Source organism: Apteryx mantelli, chromosome 5 (genome assembly GCF_036417845.1).
Source record: "Apteryx mantelli isolate bAptMan1 chromosome 5, bAptMan1.hap1, whole genome shotgun sequence".
NCBI classification, from domain to species: Eukaryota; Metazoa; Chordata; class Aves; order Apterygiformes; family Apterygidae; genus Apteryx; species Apteryx mantelli.
In genome coordinates, this window is record NC_089982.1 from 20,812,135 (window position 1) to 20,834,236 (window position 22,102).

A 22,102-nucleotide genomic window follows, 5' to 3' on the forward strand; every position below is an offset into this window, starting at 1 on the left:
CAGGACAAATATGAGGGTGTTTCAACAATGCTCAAGGCTTGCAGCAGAGAGTTCAGAGTAGCTACGAGGCAGGTTTGCATGTTGCTGCCTTCTTACAGCACGATGCTTTGCAGCTTGGCCAACAGCAGAGCACTTAGCTTTGTGCGGTAGTTGCCTAAGTAGTAATTATCACATGATATTTTCATGAACTAAAACTTCACCACTCTTTATGCCTTTCATTCCCAGCAGCGACTTCAATCCCCAGACTGATACGTCAGCAAATTTCCTAGTGTTTTCAATCAGTCATGATTCCTATGTCATTGATCACAGCCTATAGCTTCCCCATTAAATCCAGAATCTCTCTATTTGTAATCAGTAAGATCAGGACCTTTGGCCTGTTCGGTTTCAAAGATAAAGAAGGAGGCAAATTTGTCTGAATCCAGTTCAACTTATTTGAGAAGAGAACGTAAAGCACCATCAGAAATACCGTGAACGGTAAACCAGTTGACGTTCCTGATTTTCTAATTATTGTCAGAGTTTTCAGGATCCAATTCAGACAAAATGTAAGCACCATGATACCATTTTTAAAATCTGTAGTGCAAGTGAGGATGGAACAGGAACACGGCAAACATTGTATGATCAGCAGCATCCATTCCTGAATTAACACTGCTGACAGGCTGCTTTTCAGGCATTTACTGCAGAAACCCTACCTGCAGTCTTGAACCAGCCTGAAACAACAGGGATACAACAGCAAGAGTGGCACAAGGCCGTACAAAGTATCCAGCATTAACGTGGCTTATCTATACCTCATCAGTGGTATGTTTATGACAGCTTGTTGTGGCTTTCCACCTCTGTCTAAAACTTCATGCTTGAAGCAGGCCCCCCTGTCTCTCATCGGAGGTGACAGCACCTACCCGTTTGCCCTAACCAAATAGCTCAGGTCTTTCTCTTCTCCTCCAACCGTGAGGGCTCGGCTGACTATTTCCCGCCCTGAGCCACAGCCTCATCTAATGAGATGGCATACTAAACAGATTAGCAGTAGTTCACTTTCACAGTATAAAGAACCCAGTTTACTAAAGGATTAGCAAAGTATAGCATTGAAGTGTTATATATATAGATGGTTGCATCTTGTCTCTGCTAAATCTTGGTCACAGAGGACCTGTTAAAATATAGGAAGTGCCAAAAGGAAAGAAACCACAAACAAGCAAGGCAGTGAATCCAGACGATGGTGGCAGTGGCTGTGTACATGATACTGCTGCAGAAAAAGACTGTTACCAGGAGCAAGCAGTAATCGACATCCAGCTCTTCTTGACACGCAGACAAATAGACCAAAGGAAGGAAATTCATTTTTAAACAATTCAAACACAACAACAGTCAGAATTTAATGACCATGGTTGTTAAGCAGCAAAAGAGAGAACTAGATTACTGTAAATGCATAGGAAAGCCTGCTAGCATGCCAATGATACAGTTCTAGATTTTTTTAAACAAAAAGTAGTCTCCCATGAACTTAGTCTCCCACGATCTGGACTGAGTTTTCACAGAGGTCACATAACCAAAACTTGTTTTATATCTTTAAATATATTCTTTTTGCTATCCTCTTTTTTTTTTTTAATTGGATTGTTCACTACTGATTACCTCTGTTACTTATGGGTTTTGCTCAAACTTCTCTGGTCCATACAGAAGTTAAAAAAATTGCTCTAGTAAAAAGCCAGCCTACTCTTAAATTAGCTTCTAATACGACCCAGGGCCTTGCTGCAGAGCCTCACCACTTGCACGCGCCGAGCCTCTGCAGCTGGGTGCCTTCTTGCTAAAACCAGCATGGTCCAAGTGCTGCAGTCCTCACAGCCGGGGTGGCAGGTTCTGCGTGCGCGTATTAAGTACATACTAGCGATAGGTTGCTTTTACAAGTTTCTCCGCTTGGGAAAGGTAAATGCTATCTCTTTGAGTCTGGTAATCATCAACACAACTGCATATTTGCCACAGAGCTAACATAAGTGCCCAAAGAAAAAGTTGTAACAAGTTTATTCAACAAGTTTTTCCACTTTCAGGATACCCTAGAGCAAATGGCATTTTGCTAATGTTTACTGCTTTCCATTTTTTTCCCTTTAACTATAGCTTGCTTTGAAATTCATGATCTTAAGAGCTGTCTGCTTTGCTGTATAATGAGGATCAGAGAATTTCACAATTACTCTGTGTTTGGACCAAGATTTCACTACAGCACATTTTCCAAAAGGCAGCTGGTCTTGAACGCGAAACACCAACAGCTAAGAGTTTTCTCCTGTTTTAAGAACTTATGCCAGTGATTCCCCTCTCTCCCCATCACCAATTTTTGTACTTTATTTCAATTTGTCTGGTTCACTGACACTCTGACTGACTGAAAATAAAAATGCTTTGGAGACCAAGACCTGTGTCAACAAGTTACAAACCTGAGTGAGCGCCCCTGCATCCACCTTGGCCCTGGAAACAGCACCACTGAGTCAGTGCCAAACTGCCTGCGCCCGGAGCCAGCGGCAATGGCACTGGGCACGGCACCCGCGCAGCGCCCGGAGCCAGCGGCAACGGCGCTGGGCACGGCACCCGCGCTGCGCCCAGAGCCAGCGGCAACGGCGCTGGGCATGGCACCCGCGCTGCACCTGGAGCCAGCGGGAACGGCGCTGGGCACGGCACCCGCGCTGCTGCTTTGAGGATCTGCGCAGTTACCTCTGCATGCGCAGTGCTGTGCACCAGCTCACTTGGACATCCCTGATGCGTCCCTTCATTCTGCTGCATGGACAAGCCCTAGGAAGACTGGCATTTGTGCACTGACCCTCCCACATGCAGGAGCAAAAAGGCATTAAGTGCTGCCACGGCTCTTCAGCTGCCCCGGAAGCTCAAAAGCTACTTCTGGCGAGCCTCAGTCACCTGTGTGCTAGGAGCGCAGCGAGAGGAAGGGAAGAGAAAGGTCTCTCATGAAAAATGTTGGCGTCCCCTGCCCTCTGCAGAGAGGGCACAAAGTCCGTGCTGCAGCTGCCTTTCAGCCCGGCGGCTTCTCCGGGCGCCCAGGCCAGGTCGTGCCGGCAGCGCAGCTCCCCGCGGGCTGCAGCCCCCCGCTGGCGCAGGCAGAGCCCCCAGCGCAGGCAGAGCCCCCGCTGGCGCAGGCAGAGCCCCCGGCGCAGGCAGCCCCCCGCTGGCGCAGGCAGAGCCCCCGGCGCAGGCAGCCCCCCGCTGGCGCAGGCAGAGCCCCCGGCGCAGGCAGCCCCCCGCTGGCGCAGGCAGAGCCCCTGGCGCAGGCAGAGCCCCGCGCGGCGCCAGGCCCCGGCCTGCAGCTCCCAGCGACGCCGGCCTGGGCCCCGCTCCTGAGCCGAGCCTGCCAAGCGTAATAGGTTATGCCACGCAAAAACACGTTCAGTTTTGTGCTGAATTTGAATATATTTGTTTTGAGCCTTTGGTTTATATTTTAGTCCCTCTAGCTACCCAGTATATCAACAAAAAGTTCCGCATCCCCCTTCTTTAGATGTCTATCAATCTCCCATGGCACTAGTGATTTATTCAGAGATGTATCAAACCTACAGTTACAGAAGTTTGTTCTCTTGGGGTTTGCATTTTTATAAACACAGGTTTGAGCTTCTCATCCACATTTCTGAAAAATACTGGATTCATACTATGGCCTCTGCTCCCCCCTTCCCTGACAGCTTTTGCCCCAGATAAAACAAGGTGTCATGTGGTTAACTGCCAGAAGACGGACCTAACCAGGCTTCAGCTGCAGCTCCACGCGTTCTTATTACTTAAATCAGCTTGTGTTTCCTTGTTCTTCTGTTTGCGTATTCAAACACTGTGCTAATATACACTGAACTCCCTGCAGCACTGTGACACATTTTGTTAATGTCTCAAAAGTGCTCTTGGTTGCTTGGATGGCAGGAAGAATAAATCCCACTTCTACTTCCCCTTCATTCCTGTTAAATAGTACCAGATAACCAAGTAATACCACTAACAACACTACCAATAATGTTAAATAAATCTGTTTAATAATAATTAAAGAAAATGGCTTCACTCACCAAATGCATAAATATGCTAGAATCTGACCCTATGTAATAGAAACTTAAACCGACATCATTGCTAAGTTTGCATTCAAGGTAAGAATGCAAATTTGTTTTCTTTAAGTAAAATGGTTTGGCCAAACTTGGAGCTCATGCTCTGCGCCAGCTTACCTGTTAGAGCTTCTAAAAACTACAGACGACAGAAGGTCCCAAGGAGTGAGAGTTTGGGAGTTCCCCGGGACCAAGAAATTTCTATTTTAATTAATAATAATAACAAAAAAAAAAATCTCACAGTGAGGGGCCTAACTGAATTTAGTGGCTGCAGTTATCCCATAGATGGAGAAAATGTTCTCCAGCAACTGCTTCTGTTTTCTGCCATGGTAGGCAGAAGCATTTTAAAACAGTTTAGAGGTGGCATATTAAACAGCCTTCTGGCATATGTCCTGCAGTCAAAATGAAAATGTAAAAGTCCCAGTATGAAACTTAATCATCCTGCAGCTAATATAACTGAAAATATAACTGAAAAGTGCCAGGATAGAGGCTTGAGGGTGGCATGGGAGAGATACTGGCATGACTTATTTTTGCATGCTGATCCAGTTTGGACACTGCAAACAGTCCTGGAAGAGTCCCTGTATCGGGGGCTCCTGAACGCAGCCGAACAGAGCTGACTCCTGGCAGAGCTGCAGCAGAAACGGTGCTAGAAAACACAAACATGAGGGCTACTTCACTGCTGAAGCGGCTCAGTTCTTCCAGACCAAACTCACAAGCCAGCCAAACGGTTTCTCTGTGAGCCAGGTTGTAGACCCAGAGCCCTCGCTCTTCCCTTACGCAGGTCGAGGCTCTGTGCGAAACTTTCTAGCTGTTTCAGGAGGTCAGGCTGCCCAAAGGACAGGTAATCCAGCCCAGTGCTGTAACGCTTCAACCCCCAGGCCCCGATTTCGTCGGCAAGGAGCTGTGGCTTTATTAATAACCCTCTGCTTGCCCTGAAGCTGTTCAGCCAGTTCGAAAGCTGCACTCCGCACGCAGCTGAGCAATACAGTTAGTGGCAGCTTCTTCATTGCGGGGGGATATTTGGAAAGTTTCTCTGCTTCCCCAAAATGAAACATTTTGCTGGGCGCAAAACTGGGCTGGTTGTGATGGGGGTGAGCAAGGGGAAAGGCAGATGGGCAGCGAGAAGGCTGTGAATTAAAAGCCACCACAGCCTTCTGCCAGAAAGGAGGAAAAACTGCTGTTCCCAGGGCCTCACTGGGCAGGCGGCTGCGACCGGGAGCTTCACGTGAGATAAGTCAACACCTGACACTTTGTTTTCAGCTGTCATTTTCATGGTGTGTCTGAGGGCAAAATACAGGGCTCTGCCATCTTTCCCTAAACTGTCAGGACCGGACTGAAAAACAGAGAAGAAATGTGAAAACAAAATCTCAGGGAAACGAAATTCAGGTCATGGCTTTGAGTCAGGTCAACCAGCTACAGAGTAAAGGCAGGTCCTTTTCTTTTCTTTCTTTCCCTTCTTCAATGCCAGACTTGTTTAATGAGACTCTCCTTGGCAAATTTTCTTCTATAATTAACAAATGAAAAGGAAACATACTGCTCTGCATTTAAAAAAAAATACCACAGCTGCCTTAGGCAAGCTATTTCCATTTCTAAGACTGAGAAAAGGTTTTGCTGCTTCTGCTTAAACAAAGTGTTACTTTTCAGCCTTGTTTTGATTTGGGAGTGAGAGGGAGGGGGGAAACTAGTGAGTGTCTTAAATGATTGCAGACTTTTGTATTTATATTAAATAATAAACCCAAACAAAATAACAGTGAGAAATAGTCGACAGCAAACAGACCGGGACAAATCTATCACAACAAACACAGCTGATGGCTAATTGCACAAGGTTTGAAAGACCATCTTGAACTTCAATGTGTGCTAACCACATATGCTTTAAATAAAAAGAGCGTATCTTGATGCCTCATATAGGCTCTTACAACTCTTCTCTGCCACAGTTCTATTAAAAAAGCCCTGGCAGGTTGAGTTTGCTTTGAGTTGGCATGCGAGGGGGAAGGCGAAGAAGGCATGTAAGCTCTCTACTTTTCTTGGCACCAGAACAAACTGGTAGACACCAGCCATGAATTTGTTTAGGCAATAAGATGATTCCTTACCATTAGGACACCCAAACTGCGGGAGAGTCTACTTTCTGAGTGCAAAAAAGCTTACCTGCTTTGAAGATAGGGCTTAGCAAGTTTATCAAAAAAAGTTATAAAGAATGCATGAGGTGCCTCACAACCCCCCCCGGTCTCTCACAAAAACAATATTGCTCTGAATACGCCTGGACACTGCTGCCTGCAGCCTGAGTCACATTTCTAGAATGACAGTGATGAAAGTGATCTCTAGGATTACAGACCCAGGACAGGAAGGGCCTGACAGCGCTTCCCATGGCTGGGCCTAAGGCACAGGGGTGCTCTATTCCAAGGCTAAAGCATGCAAATCTGACAGCTTTACCGTGCAAAAGCTTCTCCCTTGCTCTCTGGCAGTTCCTCCCCGGCTGAGCGGTGCCAATGCAAAACCCCCCAGGCTGCAAGGCTGGGACCTGTTGAGCAACGCGTACACACTGAAACTCTGACGGAGACTGCTGCACATTGCTGCTGCGTACGAACAACAGTACGCAGCCTTCGTCCGCGCAGGGGCCTTCCTACGAACCGCATCCTGAGGAGCTCTGCAGAGCTATCAGAAAGGAAGAGAAATTCAGAGAAGAAAAGGAGGAAAGAAATGTAAGTCTGCACACGTTAAAGGACAGAAGGAGTGGGTCTGGCCTCACACGGACACGCAAGGGCTGCCACCCATTCCAGTCGCTGTATCCTCTTCTGCATCCCTACCGCCCACGTGCAAAGGCTGCTCTCTGTGCCAGGGGTCCTTGAAGGCAAGGGCTGTATAAACCACTCTGACACAGTGTTGGAGAGCCGACGCGAGGCCTGGGGACATGTATCATTGCTCCTGGACCCTGAGACGGGCTGGAACGGCTGCAGCTGCTCTTTCAGCTTTTGCAGCAGGGATCCCAAAACAGTCCCTGGCAAGGTACTGAGCCTGCCTCCGGTGCACAGCTCTGCAGACCCAGCGGGTTTGGCTGCACTGATAAATACTAGTAGTTCAACCTAAAATAAATAAATTAAAATCACATTCCTTTGGGGTTGACTCATAAAAGAACTGTATTCTTTTTACTTAACTGCTCTTCCCCCATTTGTTCGTTTCCCTTTGTGGCAGAATGAAATATTTCAGTTCACCTGAGAGCAGTTGCTGCCCAGTTCCCCAAGCCAAGCACAGGTTTGCTCAGCATTTCACGTAAATTTAATCTCACTAATGGTTTAAAGGGCTCCATTTTGGAAGGAAACATTATTTCAAAGTGAAATGTTAAAATGCTTCATTCAAAACCTCCCTGAGAGGTACCCACGCTTGGATTCCTCTTCTTTCTTTTCTCTTTTGCTGAAATGCTTTGCTGCATCTGTGTGTTGATTTGGCTGACAACACTGCATTGCTGGGAGAGGTAATCTATTTGCTAGCCCATTTCTAGTATTCTCTCCTTGACCATCCCAGCTAAATATGTCCTTTGTAAGTAGAGCAGGATTTGTTTGGCTTGCTTTGGATCAGTGGCATTTGTTATGTGTTGCCACGGAGTAAGAACAGAGTAAAGATGTCAGGATTTGGCCCTATACTGTGTTTGCGAAGAGGAGAGGGAAAGGGAGCCCGGCTATTACAAATAACAGCATTTATCTGAGCTGAAAGTTTTGGTAACTAAAGTTTTTACCAGCTGATGCTTGGTAACCTCCATGACAAGTCTTTGGTAGTCTCAACCCAGCTGCCAGGGGACCTCATAAAGGACAACGCGGCACCGACAGCAGTTGGCAACTTCTGTCTTCTTTGCCGAGGCTGCTGAAACGCCCGGATGGGAATTACCTGAATCACTCACTCCGCGTCAGGTCGGCCCGGGTCACAGCTGAGGATAACCCATGTGTGCAAGTGCAAGCCAACAGGGCTGCCAAGCCAGTGTCTTTCCTACTTGTAAATTCATACTTAGAAAAGCACATTCTGTGCTTTTTCACATAATTCTCTATTTGTGACCATAAATACAACAAGAAAGCATCACACTAGCACAGGCTACTGCAGCTCTTGGCGGGGGGACCCTTGCTTAGGGCACAAGGCAGGCAGAAAGCCTATCTATTTCTACAGCTGGGAAATACAGCTCAGCAACTCTGAGCCAAACTTAAATGTTCTGCAGGCAAAGCTGCTCTACTGCCTATTAAGCATCAAACATATTTGCATCCTGTCCTCTTTATCTGCATAGGCCTAGTGGGAAATAACAGAGTGAGAAGGCCAAAACACTGCCAAAATACATGGGTGAAACAGCTGAGCAGCTAGGAGATTGCACCTGTTATTGCCAGAGAAGCAGTTAGGTCTGGTCCAGAGCTCAGTGGCGTTAATGGAAAATTCCCTGCAGTTTCCGAGCACTTTGGGAAAGCTGCATGTTAGCTGGTGCATACTGATCTTGTCATTCGCCACTCCTCTCTCAGACAGCAAAGTCTGAAAGCTTTAACAGTTATTATTTAATTTCTTCCCCCCTGATGCCACCTCCCAATAATTTTTTCTTGATTGAGCAACCTTTCTTTAGGGTCATGTATGCATGTACTATCAACTTTCAGTGACCTCTCTTTCTGTGTGACCTCTCATGAGGCAGAGATTAGTCGAACTAACAGGTCCCTTCCACTTCCGTAAGGTTCCTTGCGCTATCTTTAACATGTTCAGCGTTGCTCTTTGCTGCTGGCTGGCTCGGTTTGCAAGACTGCCACTCCCTATGTGGGTGTGTTAGTTATATCTATATTGCTTACTAAGTGCAAAAGAAACATTTGAAAATGTTATCCCTCATTTAAAAATGTATATGGCCCAGTTTCCAAGGGCGAGTTAAACAAAGATATCTGAGGAGGGGAACTATGCGCCTGATCATACGTTTCTGCTTTGGTCAACTGAAGGAGTCAGTTTAGGTCATTTACGAACTATGCTTTCTGACGACAGTCATTAGCAGGAAGCGATATGGGGATATCACTGAGGGCTCGCCTTCCTCTGCTTCCTGGAAATCGCACTTAGGTAACTGCCCTTACCTGCATGCAGGTGGGGTCACCCCTCCCCGCGCTACAGCTCAGCTTCCTCGCCAGACCAGCCGCGAAACCCAGGCTGCTGAGGAACGGCCTCAGAGCATGATGCTCTCTACTTAAGGAAAACACAGTTTGTTTCTTTTCTATTCATTTTTTGCTCGTCCAGTATAGCTGAACCCAGTAAGGTTAGCTTCAGTGCATTAGTGCAAGACTGTCTTTCCACTGACGCTGGGTTGTTTGTGCTGCAACTCTGCACTGAGTAACTACTTCCATTATAGCTACTCTGGTGCAGGCTTCTCTTGCAGCAAGCCTTTGGGGTACGCCTGCAGAACAGAAATAAAATGAAACTTATTAAGAGCAAAGGTGACTGAACTTCATCTTTGGTTTGTAACAACAGCTTGTTGTATATACCACGTGTGTTATATGTACATTCCCCCTTGTTAATCTCACTGTAGGTCACTTGAAGTATCTCAGTTTAGTCTCCCAGATGTAAAACAAATATATAATGATACTTCCGTTGTCTGTCTTGTCTGCTTACACTGCGAGTATTTAGAGACATTGTCTCTTGCAATGTGTCTGCAACACAATTGTGTCTGCTAGAGCTTGTTAACACCACAAAAATAGAAAATGACACTGCCAAGGGTGAAATCTAATTTTTTTCCCCTAACTTCTCATACCTGTGCTGAATGCCACAGCATTATGAGACACACAGGGACATTTTAATATGGATAGATTTACAGTCTTAAACTAGGAGTTACCTTTACTGTGCACTCATATACAGTATTTTTCCTAAATAACAGTGGGCTGTTTGCAAATGCAGCTCACTTAAGGCCATAATTACTTTAAAACTGGTTCATCTGCCTTAAATACTTGTGTAACCTTGTTTCTGCTCACACTCTTTAATGTTTTTATTTATCTCCAGAAATGATCAGTACACTTTAGAGAGTGTGGTACAAAAATAGAGCTGGCCCCATTCCCATCTTTGCTTTTTGCTCCTTTGTGTGGTGGAACGTTGTCTGACGGCAAGAACCAGCAGAAACAGATTTATGACGTCCTCCCCTTTATCATGCTCCTCCATCCTCTCCTCTCAGGGAACAGATCAACGCTTCTGACTTAGTCTGTAGGGCAAAGAAGTTCTCATAGGGCCGAGGATTACAAATACAGCACTCTTGGATGATCCTTAGCGAGGAGCTCTCTCTTTGGGGTAAATCCAGCCAATTCTCAGTCAGTGACTGTGAGGGAACAGCTTAAGGGTTTGTGAACCATTGAAAACTGTCTATATACCACTTTTAGCCTACACCTATTCCTGGGCCTCGCGGAGCTGCTCCCCGTAGTCCCTGCACACACTGGGAAGGACAAGCCGTTTTACCGGCCCCACTGAACACCTCTTGGACCGTAAACCCCGACGACCTTGTTTTCCCTTCCGCAGGGCAGCAGGTGCCCCCAGGTGCGCGCCCCCGCGGTGCCTGCGGAGTGCAGGTGGCTTCCGAAAGGAGCGGGAAAGGAAGGAGGCCTCTGCATTACATGGAAACAGCGACGGCAGGGAGCGGGCCTCGCGGCGATGGTGGCACTCGGCCTGACCCGACACCCTGCGCGGGGCAATGGGGGATAGAGCAGGCAAATCCACACACTCCCAGCCACCTGGAGTCATTCCAGCGTTCGGCTGCTGGATTTCTGCTCCAGAGACAAGACTTGCTCCATCACAGACTTTCCTCAGAGCAAACAAAATCTGGCCACATCCTCAATCATAATCTGGTGCCAAATTCCCATGCAAATCACTTGAATAAACACCTTGTGGGCTCTGGTCGCATTTTCTCACTATACAAATGTCTTATTTCTACAGATCCAAACTACTCTGGAAGCTGCAATTAGTCTGATTTCATCCAAGCTAATGATGCCACTCCCCCAACCCTTCTACCTTGCAGACCTTCTCAGTGTCTATCCCAGGAAATAAGACACAAAATATTGCCCAAGACTCTCTTCTCCTACTCAAACACACTTCTGATTATTCATTTCATTAATTAATTGCATTAAGGAACTATAGCATCAAGCATGCCACATTTAGGACACATCTGCATTCTCCCTTTTAATACCTCTTCATGATTTGCAATGTATTTCTCTCATTTACAGCCAGAATAACATTTCCTAATACAGACTGAATTTATTCAGAAGCACAGAAGTCAGTTGCCTTTACCACTGACAGATGCACTCCAATGTAATTAGTTTCATGACTATTAATGAAATAACTCGTTTGAACTTTTGCCACTAAAATGTTAATGAGTAAGACCGGATAGTGGTTTGGTAATGGGATCTAGATCCTCTTACCTCCACAGTTTGTTAGTTCAGATCTGGCCCATTTCCACCATGACCAAAGGTCATTATTACCTGAAGACTGTTTGATAATCTGTGTGCAGTAGTCGGTAGTGTCAAGCCCAGGCTTAGCAAGAAACAGCCTTACAATTTGTTCTCAGCAGCAAGGCAAAACGGAGAAAGGTCACTGTAATGTGCTACATTTACGTATCTGTGGTCAGGAAAGTTCAGTCCTTAGGACTGATTTATCCAGAACCTTTCACCAGCAATGAATTCAATGAAGGCAGAAGAGAAATAGTTTGAGCTGAAAAACCTTGTGGATTTTTTGTGCAAGATACAATTAACCTGTCTGACTCACCACTGCAGGTTGTTTGCTTTTAGCACGTTTCTAAAGAGAACTGGAAAAATAAATAAACACTAAACCCCATGAAAGATCATACTTGATATTTCTAAGTTTTAGCAAGTTGCGAATTAGGTTCAGAAAAACATTTCACAGGTGAACTGTGCCGTTCCTCAGCTCCTGGGATATTGTTGACTATAACCGCTATAGCAAAGCAAAAGGTTACACATGGCATTCAGTAGCGGCCAACACAGACTGCATCCACCATTCTTAAAAAATGACTCTTCTCTATTTGGGTACCAATACAATTCAGCCCCATACATAAACACAGTTCAAAATTAATAAATTCACGCTGACAACAGGCTGGTGCAAGCCTTGAGAATTATTGCTGCCTCTTCACAAACAGTAATCTGCGACATGAAGTAAAATTACGTGCTCAAGGACACGTGGGAGTTGGGACTGATTAAGTTTTCATGGGGGACTTCAGGTAGGATAGGCACAACCTAATTACTCAAACAGAAATTCAAACACTGCACTCAGGCTGGCAACCCTTCTCCTATGACTGCACATGGGCTTGACCTAGGTGACATGCCTCACTAACAGCATGATATCTCCAGCCCCATATTCCTTCTTATTGCCACCTGAATGGCTGTTTTTAATGTTGACTCAAAACATGACCACATGAGGAATTCTGAACAAGCCCCCTCCTACAACATTTATTGTTTTCAGCCGAAGGGGAAGTATTGTGAATTTGCTGATTATAGCCCAAATGCAATTATCTAGCTTATCTTAGCTTGCCCCTTCTTTCTTCAGGCTCCTAAGAACATCCTTTTACTTGGACTAGATTATCTTCTGAAAGAGACCTCATGGCAGAGGGATCTCACAAGTCCTCACAATTCTTCTTGGCCATGAATGAAAATGAAAAGTGCCGAACAGTAACTCTCAGTGGTGACCCTGAGCCTGTGTGGATCTGATAGTATGACAGAAGCACTCTTTCAAATGTAGTTATAGGCTATAGTCTTTGAATGTCCCTGTATGCAGAAGCAGGATAAATACAAAATTTGTAGGGGGCTGGTTTTCCATGGAATTTTTAAAATAGTGACCCAGACTTACGTTTCAGTTTTGCGCACGCTTTTTGAAAGTCATATCATATAATTAAGATAGTATTTTTAGCTCAATCTTTTTTTGAAAGAGGATCACAGCTTAGATAAAAATCAGCCATTGATTTACCTGGGCAACATAATTTCACTGAGCTGTCATACATATACATACATATATACATGATTGGGCTTTCATTAGCAATAGACAATATATCAAACAGCCAAGAAGAATGTATTGACCAGCGCTGCCTTAGATTTCGCAGGGGACAGTGACCGCACATGCCTGCATTTTTCAGACACCAACATCTTTGCACCCAGTCTGATTTTTAGGGCAGGGTTGCTCAGTACTTTTTGCAAGCCAGATTCTTACATGCTGTTTCTTATTAGGAACCTAATGGGGAGGTATTAAAACTATTAGTCGCTTTGGAAACCTTGAGCTAGCAGTAGATATGTGAGATTTGGTGTCTCCATGCAAGTTTGAAGGGGAAACTCTCACATAACTCCACAGTTACCTGTTCTCTCAAAAGCAGTCGTCTTCCTCCATTTCCAGCTTTCACACAAAAGTATGCATCTTGTGCGCAAGATCTGAACATACAATTTGTTAATGAAATACAAACCCTCCAAAACCCACAGCAGTATAAACACATGTGGTTTTCCCTATGTATTTCAGTCTGTCCATTGCCTTGCGGGAAGGTACGTGTGCACTCTGTAGTAACAACCTGGATCTATGGAGTAACCTTGTGGGCTCTGAATAAACACCTCATTGCACTGAATCTGGAGCAGGCTCTCTTTGGCAAAACCCTCAATATTAAAAGAAGCTCAAACCAAAAAACCTTCAGCTAAATATTATATCTTGATGACTGGTGAGTACCTTTATCTATGAAGCCATGCTGTCAGTTAGCACTGTCATTTTAAGTACAACCACCTTTGAGTTTGTTTATGGACTTTATTATTTAATCCAACTAGGTTGCATGGCAGCTTCCTACTCATATTGATGGTACCAAGCGAAGGTGACATAAGGACTACCTCAATGTAGAAAAATTGGATCTGCCTTAATTCAGAGACTTGATAGAAAAAAAAGTGGTCTTTTATTAGCACTGCTTGAATATTATGCTTTGGTTCTCTAGAAATGGGACAGTATTTATATTTTTCTCAAACAGCAATATGGCACTATTTTCCTATTGACAGATATTTTTGCTGTTACAGTGTTTTGGGGTTTTTTTTTGTATTTGGGATTCTTTTAAATCAGGCTCCTTTGCACTTCACAGTGACATTCCTGAAATAACTTCGAAGAAGAAATAATGAGCCTCCCCTTACTTTACAGGTTCTCTAATACAATGTAAGCAGCTTTACAAGGCTTAGCTAGTCTCTGCTGACCTAACTGCGTATTTTACTCCTATAATAAACTAAAATAAGCAGCCTGCTTCCAAAGCGACTAATTAACATAGTGATTTTATTATTTTCCTATTAAAAGAAAATCACACAGTCTTTCAGAAAGTTAAAATCATTCATATCAAGAAGCTGTGGATAAGATTACTAGAAACCTCTCAAGTTGAGAGGGATAGATTTCATTTTAATAAGCAAATCAATGTTGTGCTAAGGTTGTTGCATTTCTCTCTCTCTCTCTTTTTTTTTTAATTTTCCAGCAATTTAGTTTTTTTCTCTTTGCCTTTGGTTCATTTTTATCAAGAGCGGACACTGTGCTCAAACCCCTGATGGCTGCTGCGCGTGACTTCTCGCCAGTCAGCGCAACAGCGTTTATACAGGATCTGCGTGCTGCTCGGTCACTCCGTCCCCGCAGAGCGCGGGAGGTCGCTGGCTGCCCGCTCTCGCCCCGCAGAGACGCTGCCGGCGGCCAGGCCGCACCACGCTGGCCCGCGGCTCTTACCTAAGAGGCAGCCTTGTGCCGCCTGCCTGCCTGCCATAAACCTCCCTGCCTTTGCTGCAGAAGAGGCCCGTCATTTTGCTTTTTATTAACACACGCTCAGGAGAGATAAGTTCACAGAATATACTGTCTGGACAGTTTATGTCTATTGCACTGTAAGAAAGGGAGAGAGGAAAGACTCTTATGCTCCTGTACTGTCTGTATTGATACTGGGAAGTACTGGCAGGGGAGGGCATTTAATCGGAACCCCCCCACTTCTCTCAAGCCCAGCTCCTCACTCCTGTGACAGCAGACCGTGTTCAGATATGACGCCCCCAGCCTACCTCCTGCCCCACAAAGGAACCGTCAATAACGCCATTAAATTGCCGTCGCTAAACTTCAGAATCGTTGCCTTATGGAAAAGAAACTAGGCGACACTCAATTCAATTCAAGCTAACAGGCAGAAAATTATGTGTTGATTTAAACTTACCTCACAATGGTTTGATCATTTGCTTTCCAGTGATTTAGTTCTATTTTATCTGAAAATTTGATTTCTAAAGCTCCAGTCGCAGGTCTGCAGAGCAATATTTGATCAAAACCAGGGCTTCCTTGGGCTTTACCCACTGCCAACACTTTTTGTTGCACTTTTGGTTGTAAGAAAAAAAGAAAAAAAGCTTTGCTCTCCATAACTGGCACACAATGGCCACAGTATTTTAAATTTCTTATTTTCAGAGAAAATTCTGTCTGGTTAGTTTGGACAAAATTAAAAGTAAATGAACACGACTGTCCAATGGGAAATGCAAGGCAATCATAGCCATAAACATTCCTACATCCACAGCATATAACAAAACTATGTAGGTGAAAGATAAAACAAACATTTGGGCTAATCCTGTGATATATAATGAGAAAGAGTGACGAAAGAGATGTAGCTCCTTTGAAGCACTTGTGACGCAGCCACAAGCTTTATCTCCCAGAGATGCCACCATTAGCACTGATGACAAATGAAATGGTACAAATGGAAAACTGTACATGGGAGTTAGATCTATATGCTTTTTGACCTCAAAAAGTTTCACTCAAAAAGTTCTGGAAACTCAACATAAAAGGACAATATTCCCCATTTTAATTCAGTCATTTATTTCTAGCTTAAATGCCAGAAGGGACCATCATCTGACCTGAATTTCTTAGTTTTGCAGGTCCTTACATTTAATCTAGTAACTCCTACACTGAGCTCCATAAGTTACGTTTGGCTAAGGTGCATCTTCCAGGTACACATCTGCTCTTGAGTGGAAGAAATCTGGAGATATGAATGTACCAATTCCCTTAATAATTTACTCCAGTGCATAATAATACTTGCTACTATTCATAATTGCTGTGTATCTGGCTTCACCTTTCAGCCAGAGAGTCTTGCTTGGCCTCCCTTTTCAAGATGGAAGAATTCTTTCGTGCTTGGTATTTTCTTTCCTTTATGGTGCTAATATGCTAACCGAGTCACCTCTCACTACATTTTTTATAAAATCACCAGATAAACTCTTAAGTTTTTCCTCGGGAGGCATCTCCAGTGGCCTTTGAATCATATGTGGGCTCTTTTGCAACTTCTCCAATTTTCTCAACAACACTATCGCAACCTGCATACCGGAAATACGCAGAACACTTTTTTCAATATCCCAAACAATCTTTCATATTTCTTCCACTTCTGCCTCTGGGGATGTCAACGAGGACATTCTCTGGAAGGAAAAAATTGACCTGCCTAAAACAGTAAGAGCCAGTGAAGGGGCACGTCCTCTATAAATGCTGTTTGAAATCATGGGACCTCCAAACACCCCTTTATGTATAATCGAAGCCCATAAACACAGGCTGAGCCTGCTCATTTTCTCTGCTAGGCACTTTCTCAAAGATTAAAAACATAAAGAAAAGCAGGGATTTCTTCCTTTTTGGCTATAAAAACCAAAGACCAAAACACTCATGAGCTGAGCGCGACAAATGTGACAAGACAGAGTGGAAAATGGGCAGCTACCCCAAATGTGTGACTGGAGGACAGTCTCAGCGCATCTGGGGACAAATATCAAGGGAGGAAAGCTTGAGAGGGCTACAGCTAAAAGCCCAGCACAAGACCCTGACCATTGCCACCTCTGCAGCTAGACACGAGGCTCAGAACGGTTCTGAACAAACAGTAACTCAGCGCACTTTGAACACATCTTTCTTGCACCCTTTTCAGGGTAAGATGGTTGGCAAGAAGAATCAAAGGATATGCTGTACAAACAACTCACTACGCAATTTCAAGGTGAAATTTTAATTGCACAAAAATATAAAGGCCTTTGGCTTTATCATTACAAAACCAATTTTATCTTTGTCCTCTTGCATGTTTGAATTTCTCTTGATTGTGCAAGCGAATGCATCACTTGATTGTGCAAGTTCAGGCAATGTGACATTTATTCAGCAAATACATGTAAGAAACTGAACTTTTAAAATGTTAGATGCATAAATGTAATAGTTTGCTTTCCTGTAATTATTCCAGCCTGTAATTTAAATACCATCCCTCCAATACAACTATGCATAAAAGATGAGTTCTGCACTGTGCACAGATTTGAAAGGCATCCTTTTCTGTAGTTGTGGATTTCTCATATTTCAGCTGTATGATCATAAAATGCTGTTTACTGAAAATTTATGGGGCAGGAGCAAAGTGGCACTTCATATAGGAACTTATAAGCCCAACCACTATATCTTCACACACACAGCTCACCAATATTGAGAAGAATCATCTTCTCAAAGAGTGCAAAGATCACCAGATAGCGAAAAGAAAAAGCCCTGCAGATTTTGAATATGGCATTTGCTTTTTGTTCCTTCTCTTTCTGTGGCTTATGGAGCATCTTGGGCACTAATTCCCCAACTGTGCTCATTATTTCATTGTTTCTCTGTACGAATTGTCATTCAGAAATTTACAGGTATATATCCATACATAGCCAGCTATGTATGCAGAATAATCCAGAAGTTAATACAAAATCCACAGCTTTTAATTGCAGACTTACAGGGGGCCTTGCACAACCACTGCCTGTGCCCTGCTCCGAATTACTACTACACACTTCTAGAAAGATCTTGGTCCTTTGCGGCAATTCCAGAAGTTTCCATGCTTGTGTACATGCAATCATAAAATGCCCTCTCAAATGCCTCTGAGCTAATGCATCTATGCGGCTAAATTAAAATATGGTGCAATTCTGAGATCTTCACCAGAGATAAAATTTACCTGTGGCATCTTAAGAAGAGTGTGAGAGTATTTAAACAGGCCTCTGCTCTCTCTTCTTCTCAGTCAAAAAAATGCGCATATCAAGCAGTTGCCAAAAGAGAGCCGAGACCGCTGCTCGGCTGCTGCTCTGCTTTGGTTACTGCTATTAATTATGCACAAATTCCTATGACTTTCGAGGGTTTATGGATATCTTGATGTCCTAGTTACATTTCGCTGGCTCTTAGTAAAGCTACAAGGGATTTGCCTGCCTCAGGTGGTCTCTCCTTCTTATTACGGGGAGCCGTATCATTAACGCTGCCACAGGGCAACAAGCCCAGGGCCCCGAGGCTCGCAGGACTGTAGCCCCTAACGCTTGTTCATTAAACACAGACAACATCCTGCATGCCAGAAGGGCCGGGGCAGGCAGGTCGGGTTCCCCACCCCTTTAGCGGCGCTACCTGCGGCCAGGGCTGGTCGCCGCTCCTCGGAGGAAGTCCGCAGCGAGGCCGGCGCTGTGCCTCGCGGTCCCTCCTGCCCCAGCGGCTGGCACCGCCGGTGCAATCTCTCAGCTCCTCCTCTCGTGCAGCCTGGGGCTCAAGTCAGCCCGCAGTATTTTTAGACGTCAAATCGAGCAGAAATACCCTTCGTTATGCAAGGTGCGTTGACTGAATCAGTCCCAAGGAGGCGAGGGGGGGTGGGAGTGGGGGGCCGCACAAGGTCAATCAACACACCTCACACGAGCAAGGGGGCAATTAAGGGGAAAATTCCCAAATGTCTTGGCCCGGTTTTACACAGGAAATGCAATGGAAATAGAGCAGCATGTTCCTTCTCTAATTGTTTCCTGTTTACAGAACCGGAGACTTGGAGGTATCCTATAATGGCAATCACCATAGCAGCTAAGCCCTGCGCAGGTTAATTAGGTCTGCGAAGAAGGGTTCAGACTCGGCCTCAAAGACTGTCTTCACCTGCTCTCTGACCTCCACTGAGACGAAGGGGTTTCAGTACACAAACCCCTTCTCTACTGACCATTCAACCCATTTGGGTTTAGCAGCCTTTACACGTGGGAGCTGTGACGAGTGATACAAGAAGATTAGACCGAATACAGTGAATTCCCCCTGGCCATGTAGGAAATGGCGGTTTGAAGCCCTTTGCGATGGAGATAATTTTCTAAATCTTTGATATTTTGACCAGGAAGCTTTGGTGGGTTTTTTTTTCTGGAATCCTTCTCCAGTCTTTCCGCTTATTTCCCAGCTATCTACACTGCCTAAACTATATTGGATTAAACTAAATCTAATACAGAAATGTGTAATCATCCTAACAACAATTATAAAGAACAGACCCAAGTTTATCCATCCATAATGGTCTTGACATTAAAATTCGCCTTCTGTGAAAATTGTGATTGTCTCTAAAAATGTCACAAACCTGTGATTTTTCTCTCTCCATGTAGATACTGAAGTGCAGAGAAGAAAAGATTGATCTCTGTGCAATTCTGAAGCCTGGGACTTTGGGGAAGAGTGACCAGTGTCTATACAACTTTGTAGTTGGGAGCTGTCCATCATTCTTCTACTGCTAGATAGTAAAGAACAGAGTTATTGTAGTTCTGTGTTGTGCACTCCAGACTTGTCACATCAATCTGTGCAGGTTACTACATCGCATGGTACTGAGGGATAGCTTGGGTAAAAGCTGAGATATGACTTTATCATCTGCCAGAACGCTACCATTTAAATACAGTTAAGTTGTCTCTACACACAACTCTTGTGCAAAGCCCAGTACAGCACATTCAGATTCCCACACGTCACATTTTGAAGCTTCCTTTCAGCTTCTTTCTCAATGACTTGGCTCGCTCATTTTACCTTCTTCTGTCTGTGGAAATCCTTGGCCTTGGAAAAAGGCTTTTGCACCTATGTTTGTTCCGCTATGTCTATTATATGGTTAGGACACATCTGTGGACTGGAAAAAGATGACATGCTGAATAAGGGAAGAAAGCCTTGGTGTCACAAGTAAAATGATTATTTTATAACTAAACGACAATTCTATCGGAGATTAGCTGTTAATAGAGAACGTATGACTATATACACACAGAATAACCTTAAGACAACGGCGATCTTTTCTGGGGAGCTTTTTGTGCAAGGTGAGCACATTTCACATCTCATTAAAACCTGAAATGGTTTTGTGCTTTCTGCTTCTGGAAGTCTGTACTTTAGGCTTCACTTCCTACTTACTTGACTTAGAACTTGGTCCTGATTTACAAATCTACCTGGAGAAAAGCATTAAAGTGATACACTGAAAACCATCCTAGTACATTACAGTAATTTTTTTCCCACAGCCCACATTGCTACAATGACATAGCTTTAAGAAAAGAATTAATTCTCCCAAATTAACCTCTAATCAAACTCAGTATGTGACACCAAAAATGTACTGTCCTAATGTATTGCTATAGAAGTTATGGAATAAAATTATACACAAAAGAGCTGATAGAAACAGTGGTTCTACTTTCCACCTGAAAAAAAAACCCAAAAGATTTGAAGTCTTCTCTGAATTCAGTAAGATGAATTTATCTGAACTTTAAAATGTGCAGTATGTAAGAGATGAATAAGAATCAAAATCAAAGATTTTCAATATTCAAAAACTGTAATATAGTTGAAATTTGAACCTAAATCTTTTATTTTGTGCATGCATATTTGTTTGATCTTCATTCTGAGGTGAATCAGACACAGCTCCCAGAACTCAGTGAAATTATACCGCTTCATGCAAGATCAGAATCAAGGTTGATATCTAATAAAAAGTTATGCTATAAAACACAGCATATGTAGACTTCATGATGAAGCAGTAGCAGGGATTTATGACCACGTGTCTTTGACTGTGGGTGCAAAAGTTGAAGGTGAGCGTAGAAAAACCCTCAAAATTGCAAAAACAATTGCAAAATATTGGTCATTAAATTTAGTTTTGAGCAGAGCCATAAAATTAGGGCATTGTATGCTACTACTCAAGGATGGTACTACTTTCTACTCAAGGCTGATAAAATGATGTTTGTCATTAGCGTGGATGTCACTACAACCTACTGGATAATGCTCTAGAGTAACCTTTGGAGAGGAATCCAAATACAGCCTGGGTTAGAAACATAGCTATTTATCTAATTTGGATTAGAAATATGATTACCATTTAAATACAGTTAAATGCCTACTGGGATAAGCTATTTCAAATAAATAGTTATGTAATGACACAACTCAACATCTCTTTCCACAAAGTACTAGGCACTTTATACAGGTGATGGCTGTTTTTCTTTACAAGCTAAACATCAAAAGATGTTTTAAGCTACACAGATCATTCCCTGAACAAAGCTGAGAAGTGAGCAATGAAAGTCGTACAGGAGGAAGAGCGATATACAGAATTCTGCAGCTTTCGGCTGGACAAGTTTCACTGCGTGCTCCTTGTTCACTGAACGTAGCAAGGGAAAATTCTGTAGCCCACCCTGAACTAATAAACTGCCAGGTGGCATTTGGAGGCACATGCAGCTACTGTATACTTGTGGAAAAATAAAATTATGTTAGTATTTGCAGAAGAGCAAGTTTTGTACAACTTCTGCAAAAACTGCACAGATCTTACTGAAAATACCAAAACTGGTGCTTTCGTTTTGTGCAAAAGCGGTTGTCATATTTGGGGAAGAGCTGTGGTGGAATTAATGGACAAAATCTGTCAGATGGAAGTTGTTGCAATAAGATGGCAATATGTCTATGGGGATGGCCACATCAGCACCTCCTTATACTTAAGCAAAGTGCTGGACTGAAAGATATTTACTCCTAAATCAGTTAAATATATAAATCTCAGGGTTTGCACACACTACTTCAAGTTATTAGACAATGAAAGTTGATCCAAGGAAGGTCAGCAGGCATTTAATACTGTCGTACGTTTATGAAAACAACAGGCAGAAAAACCTGACAAAATATTTAGGAAAATCACAGGAGGATAATCTGTGTAGGCGAATCAAGTCTTGATATGGTTTTGAATCTCTTCTCTTGTTAAGGAGACATTCTTGTGCAGTTGCACATGGTGCAACAGAACGAAGTTTGTGGTACGGCATTCGTGGAAGCTCGGCCTTGGCAAAGCGTGCCAGGGCCGGGGGCGGTAGCTGGTTGATAGCAAAAACATA

At 43.8% G+C, this 22,102-nt stretch overlaps 1 protein-coding gene across 3 annotated transcripts in view; it reads right to left on the reverse strand.

Moving 5' to 3' along the window:
* ELOVL6 (ELOVL fatty acid elongase 6) overlaps positions 1-22,102 on the reverse strand; it is an 81,761-nt gene that overhangs the window by 39,748 nt on the left and 19,911 nt on the right. Inside the window, exon 2 of one of the 3 annotated variants that reach the window (XM_067297616.1) lies at positions 19,375-19,521. The exons of 1 other annotated variant lie outside the window; for it this stretch is intronic. In XM_067297616.1, the coding sequence (XP_067153717.1) occupies positions 19,375-19,521 (147 nt within the window). The remainder of the gene's footprint in view (positions 1-19,374; positions 19,522-22,102) is intronic. One more of the 3 variants, XM_067297617.1, reaches the window with a different exon arrangement.